This window comes from Danio rerio, chromosome 1 (assembly GCF_052040795.2).
Source record: "Danio rerio strain M-AB ecotype USA chromosome 1, GRCz13ab, whole genome shotgun sequence".
Classification (NCBI taxonomy): domain Eukaryota; kingdom Metazoa; phylum Chordata; class Actinopteri; order Cypriniformes; family Danionidae; genus Danio; species Danio rerio.
The window spans coordinates 57,030,001-57,050,000 of NC_141021.1; the positions used below are offsets into that span (position 1 = coordinate 57,030,001).

The 20,000-nt window shown below is 36.0% G+C and overlaps 1 protein-coding gene and 1 long non-coding RNA gene across 2 annotated transcripts in view; one reads left to right on the top strand and one right to left on the bottom strand.

Annotated features, from left to right (window-relative positions):
* Positions 1-20,000, bottom strand: part of pkd1a (polycystic kidney disease 1a) — a 158,726-nt gene that overhangs the window by 120,475 nt on the left and 18,251 nt on the right. Inside the window, exon 2 of the mRNA XM_087237787.1 lies at positions 181-252. Coding sequence (XP_087093913.1) covers positions 181-252 — 72 coding nt within the window. The remainder of the gene's footprint in view (positions 1-180; positions 253-20,000) is intronic.
* On the top strand, positions 9,973-15,718 carry LOC147847021 (uncharacterized). Its single transcript, XR_015477223.1, has 6 exons — positions 9,973-10,021; positions 11,303-11,336; positions 12,702-12,757; positions 12,850-12,996; positions 13,107-13,183; positions 14,504-15,718. It is a non-coding gene; the product is annotated as an uncharacterized LOC147847021 (long non-coding RNA).

Genomic DNA, 20,000 nt, shown 5'->3' on the forward strand with positions numbered 1-20,000 from the left:
GAACACACAGATGGACAGACAGATAGAGGGAAAGACAGACAGACAGACACAGACAGATAGACTGACGAACAGATGGACAGACAGACAGACGGGCAAACAGACAGATAAACAGACAGGGACAGACAGAGACAGGTAGACAGACAAACAGAAAGACCCTCCTGCTTAACACACGTCACTTACAGCTCCTTCAGTGCAGTGAGGTGATCAAACAGACTCCAGTCCACTGAGTGAATGCGGTTTCTGGACAGATCTCTGAAACACAACACACACACACACACACACACTTAACACAATCTGTATTACATAGAGCAGTACAGAAGTGAAGATGACTTTACTCAGACAATGACGACACTGGCGAAACCTACATTATCCACATATATGAAGGAAGAAATTGATAAAAGTTATGAAGAACGATGACAACATGACACTTTTTAATGCCACCTATGATTAAATGAACATATTACTGGTTAATAAATGCATCAGTTTACACAAACAATTCAAATCACACTTTCCCTCATAATCAAGTTCATGTTTCATCATCCTCGACCAATCAGAATAGCTGACCAATCAGCAGCAGCTGTCCTGATTAACACACCATTGATAAGATCCACTAACGTAACTAGTATTAGCAGATGAACATCAGTGTGTGTGTGTGTGTGTGTGTGTGTGTGTGCTCCCAGAAGGAAACATCTGTCCATTCCAGACAGGCTGTGTAAGAGTAGTGGAGGAGTTTGACTGAGCGACTGAAAAACCTCTGTTAAAGTCATTAGTGTGTCAGTTCTTCACTAACAGCTCAAACACAGCTTACATAACACCACACACACACACACACACACACACACACACACACACACACACACACACACACACACACACACACACACACACACACACACACACACACACACACACACACACTGTTATTAGAGGAAAGAGAATGAAAGTTCTATTTTGTACTCTGCATGGTGTATTTACAGATTTTCTCAAGGTTGTGTAAAGTTTGTTTATATATATATATATATATATATATATAGCAACTGCTTTATTCTGAAACAGAACATAGAACTGCTACACTGTTGCATTTTTGAGGTTCTGACAGCAATAGCTTTAAAAATAGATCATTTAAATCAATGAATAGTATGTTTTTTTACTGTAAAACATGTGTAAAATAAAATATAATACAATGATTGGGTGCCAGTTTTTATTAAATAAATTGCAAAAATTATACATTTAACAATAAATCAATAAAATAAAAGTAAGACATTTAATCCTTTTGTTTTATATGCTTATATATATATGTAAACAAACATCAAACATCAATCAAACATGGGAGTTGGTGGTAGAGATCTGCGCGGGACTAAATTTTGAATCCCGCTCCCGCCCGCACCCGCCAGGTTTTAGCCGGAACCCGACCGCTCCCGCTTATATTAAGCACTTGATGTCCCGCTGCCCGACCCGCTCCGTTTTCTATCCGCCACGCCCGATCCCGCTAAAGAGCGGGGGGAAAACAAAACCGAAAATCACCCAGTTATACAGTCCAGACAGCCTATAACAAGCTGTCTGTATAAACACACACACGCACAGCACCAAGCACACACACACAGACAGACAAAGCTTTCTCTCTCATTCGCGTGCGCGCGCCCTCTAACTCACACTCATAAGCACCAAGCACAAACACAGGCAAAGCTCTATCTCTCATTCGCGCGCGCGCGCCCTCTAACTCACACTCATAAGCACCAAGCACAAACACAGGCAAAGCTCTATCTCTCATTCGTGTGCGCGCACACACACACACACACACACACACACACACACACACATCTCTCATTCGCGCGTGCGCATACATACACACACACACACACTGCAACAAACAAGCTAAACACAGCATCGCGCTATTTCATTTACACACATACATACGCGTGCTCACTCGGGAGTCGGGAGCGATATTGCTAGACAGCCCGCTCCCGTCCCAAATTAAACCCGTTACCGACCGCTCCCGTGATTTATTTGGAAATTTATACCCGCGCCGTAGAAATCTGGTCGGGTCCCGCGGCTGGAATGCAGACCTCTAGTTGGTGGCTCTGACTAGGAGGCTGAAGACCATGACCTCTAGGGTCTGTCACTAGACCCCCTTTGGAGGTCAGAAGAATGAGGTTTACCTGCATACCACTTAGCTAGCTGGCCTCCGTTAGACCCACCCCCCTAAACCTCAGTCTCATCCCGGACGAGCCCCCGCATGTAACCCACCAGTCCTACTGCACATCACCCGCTTTGAGTTAGGATCGAACTGGCAATTCTTTGGATGGAAGTTGGTTGCTCTTACAAGAAGGCTGAAGACCATGGCCTCTAGGGTCTGTCGCGAGAGCAACTTTAGAGCTCAGAGGAGTGGGGTTTACAAGCATAGCACTTAGCTAGCTGGCCTCTGTTACACTCACCCCTTAAACCTCACTCCTATCCCGGACGAGCCCCCGCATGTAACCCACCAGTCCTACTGCACACCACTCACTTTGAGTTGGGATTGAACTGGCGATTCTTTGAATGGGAGTCGGTTGCTCTAACATGAAATCTAAAGGCCGAGGCCTCTTTTGTCTGCCGCTAGAGCACCTTTAAGGTCAAAAGAGTGAGGTTTACTGACATAGCACTTCGTAGCATAGAAGACCTCCGTTAGACTCACCCCCTAAACCTCCATCCTGGATAAGCCTCCACATGTATTCCACTGCACCCAACCCTCTCTGATTTGTGATCGAACCAGCAACTCTTTGGATGGGAGTCACTTGCTCTTACAAGAAGTCTAAAAACCATGGCCTCTAGCATCTATCGCTAGAGCACCTTTAGAGGTCAGAGAAGTGAGGCTACCTGCATAGCACTTTACTAGCTGGCTTCCATTGCATATTTATAATGGAGACATGCTTAATTGTACGTACATGTTTGTGTATAATTAGTTGAATAAAATAAAAAAATAAAAAATTCAATCAAATGGACAATCAAACAAACAGAACAGTGCATGCCTTATTAAATATTCATAAGCTGGAGTCCAGAAACTTTGCATTCTGGAAAAACAAGCCCAATACACAGTCAAACGTGTTGGTTTCTCTCTGTGTGTTGTGGCTCATGTCTCCCTTTGGTTTTCTGAAGGCAGAAGCGTTTGGTGTGTGTGTGTGTGTGTACGAGCGTCAGTGTTTCTGACTGTCTGAAGTCCGCCGCACATTTTCCACACAGCATCTCTGAACTGAGCTGGGACCGAGAACAAACCAGCACTCAATACACGCACACACACACACACACTTTAACCGAATACACACACACACACTCACTTTAAGACCACATCTGGAACAAAAGCTCACAGCTAACCATGTACCCATGATGCTACTGTGATTAATGTACAATATTCTTGTGTATATAGTGTATATAATTCAGTAATATTATGTATACTACATTATTATTTTAATTATTTTGATATTGTTTGTATTAACATGATCATTCATATTCAACTCAAGTTTTTTTTGTCGATACCCAAAGGGGGTTACATAATTACACAAAAAAACCCCAACAAAAATACATTCAGAAATACTCATTTCACTTTAAGATCCTATTTATAAAACGAATGGTAATGCAAACAATTGTCTTCTTGTATTTCGCCTTTTTCACTAAAGGTATTTATACCATATGAATTATAGTTTAATAGTAATATCATACAGGGCGGTACGGTGGCTCATTGGTTAGTATTGTCGATTCTTAGCAAGAAGGTCACTGGTTTGAGTCCGGCTGGGTCAGTTGGCATTACTTTGTGGACTTAGCCTGTTCTCCCTGTCGTAATGTGAAGTGGGAACGCTGACAACAGGGAGTGAGGATACATACGCAGGGTCTATTATACAGAGATGGTCCGGCAAGCAACGGTGTACAAAGGGGCAAACAGATGTATGTAGGCAAATCCAGAGTCGTAGTCAAAATACACAGGCGATAGTCAGTGTAGGCAGGCAGCAGGCAACGTAAACAAACAAACAAGGCGAGGGTCAAAAACACGGCAAGATAAGGCAAGGAAAATACATCTTAATGTTCACAAAACTGTTCAACAAGACTTAGCAACTTTTGTGTGTTTGTGTGCTGACTTTATAGTCCATGTAATTAGTTCATGCGCGGCTTCAGCTGTGAGTGCCTGCAATCAGACAGGATCAAGGCCAGGTGCGTGAGTGGTGCATGATTGGACCTTGTAGTTCTTTTGCTGGCAGATTTGTAGTTCTCCAGCGATCTGCATGGACTAGATCGCTGGTGACTGTGACATCCATGGTGGCGTGGGTTTCCCCCAGGGTGCTCCGGTTTCCCCTAAAGTCCAAAGACATGCGCTATAGGGGAATTGATGAACTAAATTGGACGTAGTGTATTAGTGTGTGTGAATGAGTGTGTATGGGTGTTTCCCAGTACTGGGTTGTGGCTGGAAGGGCATCCGGTGTGTAAAACATATGCTGTATAAGTTGGTTACATTCCGCTGTGGCGACCACTGATGAATAAAGGGACTAAGCCGAAAAAAAAATTAATTAATATAATATTAATACTAATATTAATACTACAATAAACACACACACAAACAAATATATATATATATATATATATATATATATATATATATATATATATATATATATATATATATATATATATATATATATATATGTGTGTGTGTGTGTGTGTGTGTATATATATACATAATATCTTAAAAACACACACATAATTTAAATCATAATGTGATGATATTAATACACACACACGTATTCATTAATATAAATTATATAATATTATTATATTATACTAATACTACAATAAACACACAAATATATATTCATATAAACATGATAATAATAATGATAAAAACTATTAATACTACTTTAAACACACACACACACAGGGTAAAAAATTTTTAAGAGCGCGAACTGAAGAGCGGTTGAACGAACTATTACACCAAGTGTAAACATGTTAGCACCACAATCAAACTTACCGTCGTGTAGGATTTTCACCACATTTTGTGACCAGAATAACACACACGGCTTTCTGACGCTACCTGCCGAGTGCATCTAAATTTTCAGGAAATGTGGAGGTTTTTTCTCTCATTTGCCGTGGAATAACAAATATTGCATGTAAAATACACGCTTAGAGCAGTTCCTCGAATCAAATATCTCATTTGTCACAAGGGGAATGAAAGTCCACCATTTAATAATTTGTCATATAATTCGATTACTGATGTCCATGTAAACACAGTCACTGTCATTCTCCTCTGTGTGTGTGTGTGTGTGTGTGTGTGTGTGTGTGTGTGTGTTTTGACTCTGAAAATCAGCGCGTGCCTAAATCAACACTCCCATTTTTATGCACATTTTTTACAGGCCCTCCCTCATTTGATCCTCCGACACTCCCCCCTACACAGAGCTGGACACGCCCACTTTTTTGTGAAAACACCCTGCTGAAACAAAAAGGTTTGATGGCCCTTTAAAGGGATTAATTATGGTAAATTATTATTTATTCTTTTATTTTTGTTCTGCTTCGATTTGCATTGAATTACTAAGATTAATATTACAGGAATGAACCACAGAGACCTTCACAAAACACACAGTCTCACAGGGCTTATGTGCTTCAGGCTAAATGCACCATCCATCATAAAACAACAGCGAATTCCTCTGTATTGTCAGCACTCAGCTTCAAATCAAACATTTGTTCCCATTTCAGAGTTTCCCATGAGTCACTCAAACATCCAACTATGACATCATGCTTCTAAAAAGAGCTTTCAGATGATGTCATCGACAAGAGGAAAGCGAATCAATCCATATTCATAACAACATGCGCTCTCTACTTCAGGGCCAAAATAAAGTGACTGCGGCGCATAAATACAAGCGCACACACACAGATCAAGTTTCCTCCTTCACTGTAACACAATGCAGCAGTGTGCGGCCTGAACATGGCCATATAAAAGTGACCTCTTGGGTTTATATTAGTCAAAGTTGGGCTCCTGTGCGCAGCTCTGCGCCAGAGACCAGGCCCCACGGCGGAGCTGCGCGAGGGAGACCGTGTGTGACATATGGTTCTGTTTTACTCTAGCAGGCGAGCTGATTTCACCTTATAAGGGCTGAAGGGGCGTCTGGTGCCACTACAGATGGAGGAGAGAGAGAAAGAGAGAGACTCAAGATGGCAAAACAGCTCAGAGAAAGAGTTTTACTCCAGACTTGACTTTAATAAAACAAAGCTGAAAATGTCCATCCTAAAGATTCTCTTGTGATCTGCTGTGTACACTGCTGTTGATGTTTGTTGACTTTAGATTGTTGTAGTTTGGTTGTCACATCACTAACTCTTATGAAAGACAAGCATACGGCAAACATACAGCTTTCTGGAAAAACTGGCAATGATAAGCAACGGCACGATTACCTGATCATTTTTGAAAATATTTTGTATAATTTATTATTTATATTTAATTTATTTATTTTTCATATATTTTATTTATTTAATTCATTCATTTGGTTTTATTGATTTATTTTTAACTAATTTTACCTTAAATTTTTACATATTTATTTATTTAATTTATTAAATTGGTTTTATTTTATTTTTAAACTTATTTTAACTTTATTTATTGTTAATTTATTTTATTTATTTATTTATTTTGGTTTTATTTATTTTAAGCCTGTTTTTAATTTAATTTATTTATTTTAATATATTTATTTTATTTATTTAATTGATTAATTTGGGTTTGTTCATTTATTTTAAACTTATTTTATTTAATTATTTAATTAATTAATTTGGTATTATTTATTTTAAACTTATTTTTATTTAATTATTTAATTAAATTCATTAATTTGGTTTTATTTGTTTTTTTAAACGTTTTTTTATTTTTATATATTTATATTATTTGTTTACTTAATTTGGCTTTATTTTAAATTTATTTTATTGAAAAAGTTTATTTTTATTATGATTTTTAAAATTAATTAATTAATTTATTCATTTAATTAATTAGTTAATTTAATTCATTCATTTGGCTTTATTTGTTTATTTTAAACTTATTTTTATTTCATGTATTTATTTTATATTATATTTTATTTATTTATTTTATTTGGGTTATTTGTTTATTTTAAACCTACTTTATGTAATTATTCACTCATTCATTCAATTAATTAATTTGGTTTGATTTACTTTAAACTTTTTAATTTGATCTATTCATTTTTATTAGATTTTATTTATTTATTTAATTCATTATTTGGTTTTGTTTATTTATTTTAAACTTATTTTTTGAATAATTGTTTGATTAAATAATTAATTTGGTTGTATTTGTTTATTTTATTATCAATTTATTTTAAATATAGTTTATCATTTTATTTTTAATATAATTAATTAATTTATTATAAAATGTTTGTGCAAAAAATGCCATTTGACCAAACAATAATAAACCAAAATAAAATAAAAAGTCTGGTAAAAGTGGGATTTGAGCACATTGCATTGCATGAGGTAAAAATAGCATTCAGTGCACATTTCGCAGAAACAGGATAGTACTATGGTACTAAACTAATGTGAACACTTCCACTGGAAATGCGTTCATATATAAATGCCAGCTCATATTTACATGCACAGTGTGGAATTAAATATATGCAACAACAACATGCAAAAAATGGATATATTCCATTTCACACAGTTACTTTTGCATGAAAAGCTATTAATAAACAATATGTACAGCGATGGAAAAATCCGGAGACCAGAGGCAAAATTGTGTTTCTCCAGGTTTACAGATGTTTTACTGTTTGTTTGTCTCTTTTAAACTACTAATGACATCCAAATTTAAAATTTAAAAACATATTAATAGTCATCAATAGTGTTTTATACATAAAACAGCAAAAGGATTCAATGTTTGTATTGATCATACATATTGAACTTAATCCCATCAATTTGCCATTAGTAACTTTAAATCAAGTACCGATCAATGGCACTACTGCCAAAAATAAAAGTACTAGATCCATGGACTTGGGCCATGAGGATGAAAACACTGAATATCAGCATAAACTTTAAACAGGACAGAGGTGTAATCGGCACCGCAACACAGCCGGCTAAAACCGCTGCTACACACACACACACACACACACTGAACAGCAGCCCGTCTGTTGTGGCCGTCGGAAAAAAAAGTCAGACTGCAGGAGGAGGAGGAGGAGGAAGGGGAGGAAAAGAAGAAAAAAGGAAGAAATTTAATTGCGCGCTCTGCTTTGTTTATGTTCAAAATTTCAGAAGGAGAACAGCTCGAGAGAGAGAGAGAGAGAGAGAGTGTTCATTTGAGTGTGTGAGTGTAAGAAAGAGAAAAAGGGCTGAAATGTGTGTGTGTGTTTGTGTACATATTAAGTGTGTGTAATAATTTAAGCGAGTGTGAGTATAATAAAGTAATTTAAAAAAAGCTGAATGTGTGTGTTTGTGTACATATTGAGTCAGTTTGTGTTAAATTAGATGAGTGAGTGTATAAAAACTAAAACAAAGAGCTGAATGTGTGTGTTTGTGTACATATTGAGTCAGTTTGTGTTAAATTAGATGAGTGAGTGTATAAAAACTAAAACAAAGAGCTGAATGTGTGTGTTTGTGTACATATTGAGTCAGTTTGTGTTAAATTAGATGAGTGAGTGTATAAAAACTAAAACAAAGAGCTGAATGTGTGTGTTTGTGTACATATTGGATCGGTGTGTGTTCATTTAAGTGAGTGTGAGTATAAAAAAGTAATTAAAAAGAGCTGAATGTGTGTGTGTTTGTGTAAATACTGAGTGTGTGTGTGTTCAATAAAGTGTGTGAGTATAAAAAATAATAATGAAAGAGCTTAAATGTGTGTGTTTGTGTGTAAATATTGAGTTTGTGTGTTCATTTAAGTGTGAGTATGAAAAAAGAGCTTAAAATGTGTGTGTTTGTGTAAATATTAGGTCTGTGTGTTCATTTGAGTGAGTAAAAAAAATAATAAAAAGAGAAAAAATGTGTGTGTTTGTGTACATACTGAGTTTGTAGGTTGTGTGTGTGTTTAAGCGAGTGTGAGTATAAAAAAGTGAAAAGTACTCAAAAAAAAGAGCTGAAATGTGTGTGTTTGTGTACATATTGATTTTCATTTAAGTGAGTGTGGGTTAAAAAATTTAAAAAGAGCTCAAATATGTGTGTGTGTTCATTTAAGCAAGAATGAGTATAAAAAAGTAAAAAGTACAAAACAAAGAGCTGAATGTGTGTGTTTGTGTACATATTGAGTCAGTTTGTGTTAAATTAGATGAGTGAGCGTATAAAAACTAAAACAAAGAGCTGAATGTGTGTGTTTGTGTACATATTGAGTCAGTTTGTGTTAAATTAGATGAGTGAGCGTATAAAAACTAAAACAAAGAGCTGAATGTGTGTGTTTGTGTACATATTGGATCGGTGTGTGTTCATTTAAGTGAGTGTGAGTATAAAAAAGTAATTAAAAAGAGCTGAATGTGTGTGTGTTTGTGTATGGTGTCTGTGTGCGTGTTCATTTAAGCAAGAATGAGTATAAAAAAGTAAAAAGTACAAAACAAAGAGCTGAAATGTGTGTGTTTGTGTACATATTGAGTGTCTGATTGTTCATTTTAGTAAACGTGAGTAAACTAGAAAAGAGCAGAAAAGTGTGTTTGTGTACATTTTAGATCGGTGTGTGTTCATTTAAGTGAGTGTGAGTATAAAAAAGTAATTAAAAAGAGCTGAATGTGTGTGTGTTTCTGTAAATACACTGTAAATGCGAATAGTATTCCTTACTATCAAAATTCTAGTGTGTTTACTTAATTTTAAGCTAATTGTTGAGTTTACTAGAAATGCATTAGTGTTGCTGACATAGTAAGGTATAAAGTTCCCATAACTAATGTAATTTGAGTAAAATTGCTTATAAGGGCTAAGCCATGCTGTTACGCATGCGTACTGGGTGGTGATTTCCCATCCCCCATCCCGAGTCACAACCAACCGCCACCCAGCACCGCCATTGAAGGACAGGATTTCATATTGAGAAGATGTACTGCTGTAAATCAAGGTAAACTTTTCGTTTTAATTACTACTTTGATTTTATTTGTATAGTATCAGTAATCTGTTTATTTCCTGCACTTTGTGAAATTGTTTGCTGTTTTGTGAACTAATTAATAGCCCATGATGTTGTGACTAAACGTTTTGACCACTGCACGTTATTTGCAATACTGTCTACTTTACTAGATAAGCTATTTTTAGCTGCTTAGTCCTTTTTAATAACTATTAATAATTTGTAAAGTTAGTAGTAATTTGTAAAGTGGGCGTTATGCTCTAAAAGAGCGGGCCGCGCCATTTTAAATGATGCACTGAGAGAGCAAGAGCGCGCGCAATGATCCGTTCAAATAGATGTAAAGTTAACACACAGCTGTAGGTCTACATTTTTAAAAAAAGAAAACGAAACCTATTTATCCGCATTACAAATACAGTAACGTTAGTTATCGCTGAACTTTAGTGGAGCTTGTTGTGACGAAAATATGCATGTTTTTTTTTTTTAAGATTTACTTTTATGAGATCACCTGCAGGAAGCAGGTGAGGAGATCAGCTGTGATTCGGTCCGGCGTCAGCGAGCGGCTCATGACCAGACCAGTCGTTTTTTTTCTCCATGATCGCCGGGGCAGCAGCAGTTTTAACCCGCCGAGGCTTTTAGAACATTATAAAGCAGTTTCAGCTCAAAATGGACCCGTGAGTGTCGTAGGTAATTTAGGATTTCGATGCGATTACGATTCGTGTCACTGTATGAGGCAGATACATATTTACACATGATGCTAAAGTGTGCTTATGCTAACAATCCCTATGAAACTTAAAGTTAAACTTATGAAAATGCGAGAGATATTTAATTAACTCATTTATTTGTTTTATATGCTATTTGTCTTTTCTTTATGCCGTTTTGAAGGTTTATTCCAGTGTTGCCGTTACGTTATTGAGTGTTTTGTATTGCTGTAATGACAAATAAATCTGACCAGACGCGACTGAATATGTGTGATGGATAACGTTAATGATGAAGTGGTATAACTCGTACATCCAAGCACAGAAACATCCCTTTGTTTGCTCAATATCACACAAAGGCATCAACAAGCCTTTGTTATAAGCAAACTTTCTGTAAAGAAACAGCCTTTCCAAACCTGTTAGTTTGCATTTTTAAAGAAGGTTTCACTAATTTTTAACAATTTAGGGCAAATAAATTTGAACAATTACAAGGTTGTTTAAAATGTAGCACACCATTAGAGTATTGTGAGTGGCATATTTGGTTTGTAATATAATTATACCCTTTATTTATTTTTTATTTCAGACTACCAGTTTGTGAGCTGATATGCAGTGGAAATGTAAGTTTTGCACTTACACATCAAAGAAAACTTTTTGAACAATACCGCACAAGCCATAGAACATATTCATGAATTGTTCTATTAACGTTACCTTGTCTCCATACTGAGTGTCAGGGTAATTTTAAATCGTTTAATGCATTAAAAGTACATTTAACAAAATTCTCAGCAAAGAACTGCATGATCAAGTATAGTCCGAATATTTTGTCCATTTGAATAATCATCTGAGGACTAGTTAGAAATAGGGTTGTTGTGTTGTGATACCATTAATTTATGTTACAATACTATACCAGCTGAAGTATGGTGATACCAAGTAGTATTGCAATACTGTAATTCATAACTTAAATCCATGAAATAAAGAAAAATGTCAGAAATAATATATTGTATATGTTATTATAGGCCTACTTGAATTTAAATAATTCCCTTATTGTTGAAAAAAGTATTTGCACATCTCTTCACCTAAAATGTATTCATTCCAGCAAAAAAAATACATTAAAATAAAGATACATAAAGAAAAGAGCATTTTTCCAACAAACCTAGGCTATATGAAGTGGTCAAAAATTGTTTCCTGTTGCTATTTTGGGTTTTTCATCTATCATACTTTTTTCACACTTATTATCGGATAAGAATCCAAAGTAATTCAAAATTTCACTTTATGAGTCATTCTTTTTAATAGATTGTCACGGTTGTTGTAGCTATTATATCATATTGACAGGAACAGAAATAAACGAATTCCGATTCAAAATGAACCATCACAAAATATGCAATAGGCTACTATAAAAGGCGCAAATTCTACAGTTTTACAACCTTAGAAGTCTCCATAGACTATTAAAATACAATGATCTATTGTTGCTGAATCGTGTAAGTATTTTAGTGACTTTTTCCACATGCAGCATTATGTATTGTAGGCAGACTGTTAATGACAATACTACCGTTTACAAACTACAGTGGCACTGCCAGTATCTTGGAGCCATAGTATCACGATACTACCATAGTACCGGTAAACCGTGCAACCCTAGTCAGAAAGTTCAGTGTCCTTTTAAAGACATCAATTGAGACAAATATTTATTCCACTTTTAATGCGCATAAAAGTAAGGCACACCAGCAACAATGCCATGATTATATTTAATCGGGGGTTGTGTTTATTACTGTTTGGTGACAAGTATAGCTCATGCTTTTGATGACAGGCGCCGGGAGTATTTGGCAGCTTTTATTATTCAAGAACATTTAACTTTGTCATGTTAAAGTGTAACATCTGTTGCTAAATGGCATTGCATTGTATCATTGCATGTGTTTCTGATTTCTGTTTTTTGTTTTAGAATTTCGCTTAGCCATGTCAATAACACTTTACGTTTTTGTGCACAACAGTGACATCCAGAAGGAAGTCATAGAGGAAACACCAGCTGATACAAGTGCTGCAGAAGGTTTGTTTTCTTTCAAAACTTTGTGTGATTTTGTGAATTTGTGTTTTTGAATGTTATTAATGACTAATAATGTTTTGATTGGATCTTTGCAGAATTCAATCGAATATCAGGAAGAAATGTGATATCCAAGTTCTACGCTGCATTGGACACACACTGCTCGTTTGATTGAAATAAAAAAAAAAAACAGGAGAAAATTGCAGAAGAAAACTAGAAGAAATTTTCAACATGTTAATTCAAAGGTATTTTGTGACATCATCTTTAAATCATAATTTGCATTTGATTGCAATAAATTGCATTTGATGTTTTCATTGGGCTATAATGCATGTCTACCTGTCTTTACTTTTTCAAGGTCATCTGGCAGCAGTTCTCCGGGGTCTTTCAGTCCTTTAGAGGGATGAGTCTAAAGAAATTTTCAGGATGTGTTTTGTAAGTAGTATTATTGTTTCTGCTTTCTTAGACTGGAAATGAAGCAGTCATTCCAGTTTACTTCACTTATTAATAAAAATTTTCAATTTTATAAAAATAAAACAAATGCATTTAATGTAAGTATTTGAAAGTAAGAGGGATGTTATATTATGGCCTTTGGAGCAAGAGCATTGCTATGTTGCAAATACAGCAGCTTGTGCCGTCACAGGGTCAGTTAGCTTCATAGGCCAGTGAAGTAATGAATGCATTTCTTTAATTTTTAAACACACTTGTTTTGAAAAGGAGGAAGATTAGCTTGAAAAAAAAATCTTAATAAGTGTAATACCTATGTAATATGTTGAGAGAAATATAATTTCAGTTGAAAGAACCTGCTGGATTAAGATGTAAAAAGATAGTGTTAAAAGCCACAAAGTCAAAGATGCTCCGTATTATAACCAACCCTGTGAAGTCACCTGCTGTGGGATTGTAGATGGCTGCACCCTTGTTCTAAAAGCCATACTAAAACATCAATTTTCTTATTAAAAAATAGTTATTAATACATTTTTAAAAAGTGTGCTAAATAATGCAAACTTGACTCACTGCTTTAATCTAGCAAAACCAAATGCATTCATGAATCGGTTCCCAATTTATTAAGTTTTCCCTACAAAATATTTATATTGATTATGTAGCACCAATTGGTCTCTCACACATTTGCATTTAATTTCTTGAAAATGTTTTAAAAGTACTTTTACTGCAGTTTGTTTTATTACATTAGTGTTTCTTTAATTAAAAAAAAATTATTGTTCCTTTAGAATAGTATCATGTTCAAGATACTGGAATTTAGTACCAATCTCTGCTGCAATTTTAAGCAGCAAATTTCCTGCTAACATTTTAAGCACTTTTGAGCACATTTTTAAACAGCACTGTTTTGCCATTCTGTTCACATGCTTAACAGAAATGACACTCAACAATGCTCAAATGTTAGCAGGAAATTGATGTTTTTAAAATTACTATATGGATTGGTAATAAATTCCACTATCATGACAAGCCTAGTAGAAGCAGTACAGGCAAATCCATCGTGTTGGTCTACATTGAAGAAGGAGCACCATAGCAAGGCCTTCTTATAAGAAGCATTTGAATGTAAAATGTACTATAAACACAAATAGTCATGCTAATAAGCAACTAGTTAATAGGGTAATTGGTTCCTACTAAAGTGTTACTAAATTAAGCACAAGGAATTGTATTTTTTTCACCTCTGCTTTTGGTCTCCTGGCCACTACAGGCTTTATTAGTGCCATTTAGAATATCAAACTTTACTTATTTTTCTTTTTCTATTCATAGGATGTAATTGTAGAGTCGGACTTCAGTGCAGAAGATGTTGGCCTGCTGACTGTCGTGTGTGAAGATGTCTAAAGAACTTCATTATGGATGCAATGTGGGCCTTTATACTGGAAGGAAAAGTGGTTATGGACTTTGCCACATGCAGTATGTCTCTTTTTTTGCTTTGATTTACACACTGAATTCGGACTACCCAAAGACTTTGAGCAATGCATTTGAATTTGTTCAACGTGTGTTGCTTTTGCTGGGAGGGAAGCGTAATGTGTTTTATTCGGCGAGTGCCTATATACTGCTGTGCTTAATGTTTAAAGGTTCAGGTATAATGGCATGTTTAATTACAAAGTGTTGCTTTTTAACATGTTGCTGTTTGCAGTGTTACATTTAGGACTGCAGCATTTTGGTGTTTAAAACACTTTTTTTTTTTTTTTACCAAAAAAGTGTATCGTGATTTATAGGGTTGTCAAAAGTATTGAGTTTGGTACCAATCGGTACTGAAATAAAAATAAAAAAAAGTCCATCCATTTCCCACTAACATTGCAAGAACTGATTGGCCATTGTGTTCACATGCTCAGTAGATATGACTGATTGGCTTTGAAGGTCATTATTTTTACCACACTTCACCACTGTTCACCAGGTGCAAAGATACAAAGACACTGGATAACTTCAAAGCACTGTCGATCAGTCGATTCATCACCAGATAGCTTATATGTTAGCTTCTAAACAAATCAGCTATCGACATGGCTTTGAAACACTTCAGTGTCTGTGTAACTTTGTTTGGACTCAGTGAAAAATGGTAAACCTATGACAGTCACAGCCAATCACAGTCATTTCTGTTGAGCATGTGAACACAGTGGCCAATCAATGGTGTTTAAGAACGAGCTCAGTAGCACTCAAATGCTGGTGGAAAATTGATATTTTTAATATTTCAGTATTGATTGATACCAAACTCAATACTTTTGACCACACTAATGTGATATTTTCTGTAGGAAAATCTAAACTACACAGTCTAACAAATTAGCTTTAAAGCTTAATATCTGTTCCTCTGTGAGTGTCTATATGCTGCCATGTTTAAGGTGCTGGTGCAATGGCATGTTTAATTACACTAATTCAAGTATCTTTTTTCCAAGTGTCAAGTATTTAAAGTTTTTTTGATAGATTTTCAAACCTTTTCGAAAACTTGTGTTTTAGGGTTGAACATGTTTATTATATTTTTTGTCTGTATTGCTGTTTACAGTATATTACAGCACTTTACAACAGGTTTTTACAAAACTGTATTGTGTACAAGTGTACTGTGATACTAAAATATCACAAGTGTATTGTGAAATTCTGCTAATTTTGTCAAATAAAATGTTTACATTTAAGACCTGTATAATGTCATTACTTGTAGGTTGAACTACATATTTTATGTTCAGTTTAATTGAAGAAAATGTGGAAACCGATTGCACGTAGTTTCTTTAGTTGACATTACTTAAAATGGTGGATTAAAACAATGTTGAGACTACTAGCATTCAAGATGTTAACTGAACATGGTAGAACAGTATTAGTTAAATAGAGTTATTAAAGTAATCTTACTATAAAACCCTAAGTAAGATTACTAAATAATGACAAGTATGTTAACTAGAATTTTCTATTAAACTTACTTAATTTTTAACAGTTAGTTTACTTTATAAGTTTTAGTTTTCTTACTTCAAGGCAATAATTAAACTTAACTTAAGATTTCCTTGTAAGTTTATATTGCAAAAATAAGGCAATCGGTTTCCAAACTTTTTTTAAGTAAACTGAACATGTTAGAATTTACAGTGTACTGAGTGTGTGTGTGTGTGTGTGTGTTCAATAAAGTGTGTGAGTATAAAAAATAATAATGAAAGAGCTTAAATGTGTGTGTTTGTGTGTAAATATTGAGTTTGTGTGTTCATTTAAGTGCGAGTATGAAAAAAGAGCTTAAAATGTGTGTGTTTGTGTAAATATTGGGTCTGTGTGTGTTCATTTGAGTGAGTAAAAAAAATAATAAAAAGAGAAAAAATGTGTGTGTTTGTGTACATACTGAGTTTGTAGGTTGTGTGTGTGTTTAAGCGAGTGTGAGTATAAAAAAGTAAAAAGTACAAAAAAAGAGCTGAAATGTGTGTGTTTGTGTACATATTGATTTTCATTTAAGTGAGTGTGGGTTAAAAAATTTAAAAAGAGCTCAAATATGTGTGTGTGTTTGTGTATGGTGTCTGTGTGTGTGTTCATTTAAGCAAGAATGAGTATAAAAAAGTAAAAAGTACAAAACAAAGAGCTGAATGTGTGTGTTTGTGTACATATTGAGTGTCTGTTTGTTCATTTTAGTAAGTGTGAGTAAACTAGAAAAACTAGAAAAGAGCTGAAAAGTGTGTGTTTGTGTACATTCTGACTCTGAGCGAGTGTGTTTTTGGTGCTGATGAGCACCGGAGTGGAACTGAAACACCTCAAGGGCTTTTTCGGTGAACAATGGTCCAGTGTGAGCCGACTGGACTCTCTGGATGTGTGCGACCCGGGCATGGAGCCTCGTTCTGGGCTACATGTGGCAGAGCGGCCTCTCTCCTCCTGGAAGTCCCTCCCTGGAGAACCATTAACTGGGTACTTTCCAGCTGCCGGGAAAACAGAGGAGGAGGAGGAGAGAAAAGATCCAATCCTAGAGCTGCAGGAGCTGACTATATAGACAGCTCTCTTCTGAGGGGACGATCATACAGGACAGAACCGCTAGTCAGAATACACTGCACTGTACACAATGTCTGCTCATGAACACTTTGTGTGTTTAGTGTTTTCTGTTTATTATCAGTTGTGAGTTGCATTATGGGATGTTAATCTCTGCTCTGTCCACTTCTGATGTTGAAAATTCAACTATACAGTTTAACAGAGTGACTTTTTTGTAGTTTGACATAATTTCATGTATAAGAAATCATATATAGAGAAATAAGACAGATCAAGGACAGATCAAGGTCTCATGCTGTGATTTAAAAGCATAAACAAAAGGAGGAAAAATAAAAACATAAATCACAAAATACGGAAAACTGCAAAGTTTTGACTGTAGTTTTTATACTAAAATGCAATACCACTAGAACAAAATGCTGAAAAATCAAGTATATTAAGTCATTTCTATTTAGGAGTAAATAATTAAATTGTCCCATAAAAATTACAAGTCTGCATTTCGAAGTGGCCATAAAACGGAAGTTTCTGCTATTGTGATGTAAATCCACTTGAAATGGTCCTGAAATTATGTAAAGAGTGTATGGCACTGCATGATTTCAGTCTTTGGGAATCGACTCAATTGTTGAAAGACAGGTGTTGCTAATAAAATGAAGAAAGACTGACAATGGACGAATTTAGATCAGAAACGAGACACCCACTGATAGCCCCGCCCTAAATGACGGATTGCTCCGCCCTAAATTATTGATAGCTACACCCTAAAAAGCAGATAATTCCACCCTAATCTACTGATAGCTCTGGCTTAAAGAACTTATAGCTCCGCCTTAAATTACTGATAACTCCATCCTAAATTACAAACAGCCCCACTCTAAAAGACCGATAGCTCTGTCGTAAAATACAGATAGCTCCACCCTAAATTATTGATACCTCCGCCCTAAATTATAGCTCTGCCCTAAATTATTGATAGCTCCGCCCTAAAGGACTTATAGCTCTGCCCTAAATTATTGATCGCTCCGCCCTAAAGGACTTATAGCTCTGCCCTAAATTATTGATAGCTCCGCCCTAAAGGGCTTATAGCTCTGCCCTAAATTATTGATAGCTCGGCCCTAAAGGACTTATAGCTCTGCCCAAAATTATTGATAGCTCCGCCCTAAAGGACTTATAGCTCTGCCCTAAATTATTGATAGCTCCGCCCTAAAGGACTTATAGCTCTGCCCCAAATTATTGATAGCGCCGCTCTAAAGGACTGATAGCCCCGCCCTAAAAGATTGATAGCCCTGCCCTAAAGAACTGATAGCTCCACCCTGAATTACTGATAGCTCTGCTCTAAATATCTGATAACTCCGCTCTAAAGGACTGATAGGTCTGCCCTAAATTAGTGATAGCTCCACCCTAAATTACTGATAGCTCCGCCTTAAATTATGTAAAGGTCCACCCTAAATTACTGATAGCTCCGCCCTAAAAGACTGATAACTCGCACTAAATGAATAACAGCTCTGCCTTAAATCACTAATGGCTCTGCTCTAAATTAATAACAGCTCCACCCTAAATTACTGATAGCTCCACCCTTAATTACAGAAAGGCTCCAACCGAAAGTACAAAAAGTCTACTTACACCTACTTGCAGGTTATCACTTCCGCCTAAATGGATAAAAAAAAAAAATTGTGGCATCACTTCATACTTCAGTTTCTCACCAAATCTTCTGACCAATCAAATACTCTCTAGCATTCGACATGTCCCGCCACCTTCGAGACACCTCTCATTGGCTTTTCATTTGATGTTTATGAGCTCAACCACTCTCACCGGCAGAGCTGTGATAAAAACGAAACACCATTGGCTGTTTTTTGAAAAGGTGAGGGGCTACTCTATGCCCCGCCCACTTCATGTTTCAGTTGAAATGACGTCAAACATCGAAGAAACAAATGCACACTTCACAGGACTTGTAAGTTGTTTTTGCAGATCTCTGATATTTGACAACTTTTAAGATCTGTAAACATGTCTGAAGCTTACACCACAACATCACTTTCTCAGGAGGCATCTCAGGAGCTGTAACATTTTGATGGGGGATTATGAAGCTGCTTTCTGCAAACAATGGCAGCAGGATCTCTTTGCTCGGGACACGGTGTCTGTTTTCCTGCGGGCTCATGATCTGTCTCTATCCCAGCTGGCCGTACAGCGCTCCACAAACCTCAACACAACACACACACACGTATAAACAAACTGAGTCACAGACAAACAACATCAAACACAGAGACTAAACATCACACACACACACACACACACACACACACACATGATTTTCAACAACAGATATAGGCTGATTACAGTGAAGACAATTACACTTTAATTTGTCGCTATACTCTGTTATTACCAACAGAACTAATCTGTGTGTGTGTGTGTGTGTGTGTGTGTATGTAAGGGAAAGTATCACACCTATCAAAACAACGCACTGGGAGCGGAGCCGGCAGGGGCCGAACCACGGAGCAGCTGCACAATGACTCACCGAATCATTTGCGGACTGATGAAGCGACTCACTGAGCCAGAGAATCATTTACTGACTCACTGAATCAATGAAGTCCAACCACCTCAAAGGCACTTCAAAACCCCCAAATATGACATCATATAGTAGCTAAACACCCGTCCCACAACCTTCCCAGCCTCACAAAGCCTGTCTAGAACACGTTACGGTCATAAATCAGCACCAAAAATTGAATTATTGTAAAACTACATTGTGTTTTAGTTTTATTTAATTTGAGATGTAATACTTTACTAAGATTTAGCTTTATATTAGGGTTCATAATTTAGTTTTTAATAAATAAACTTCCAGTGCTCA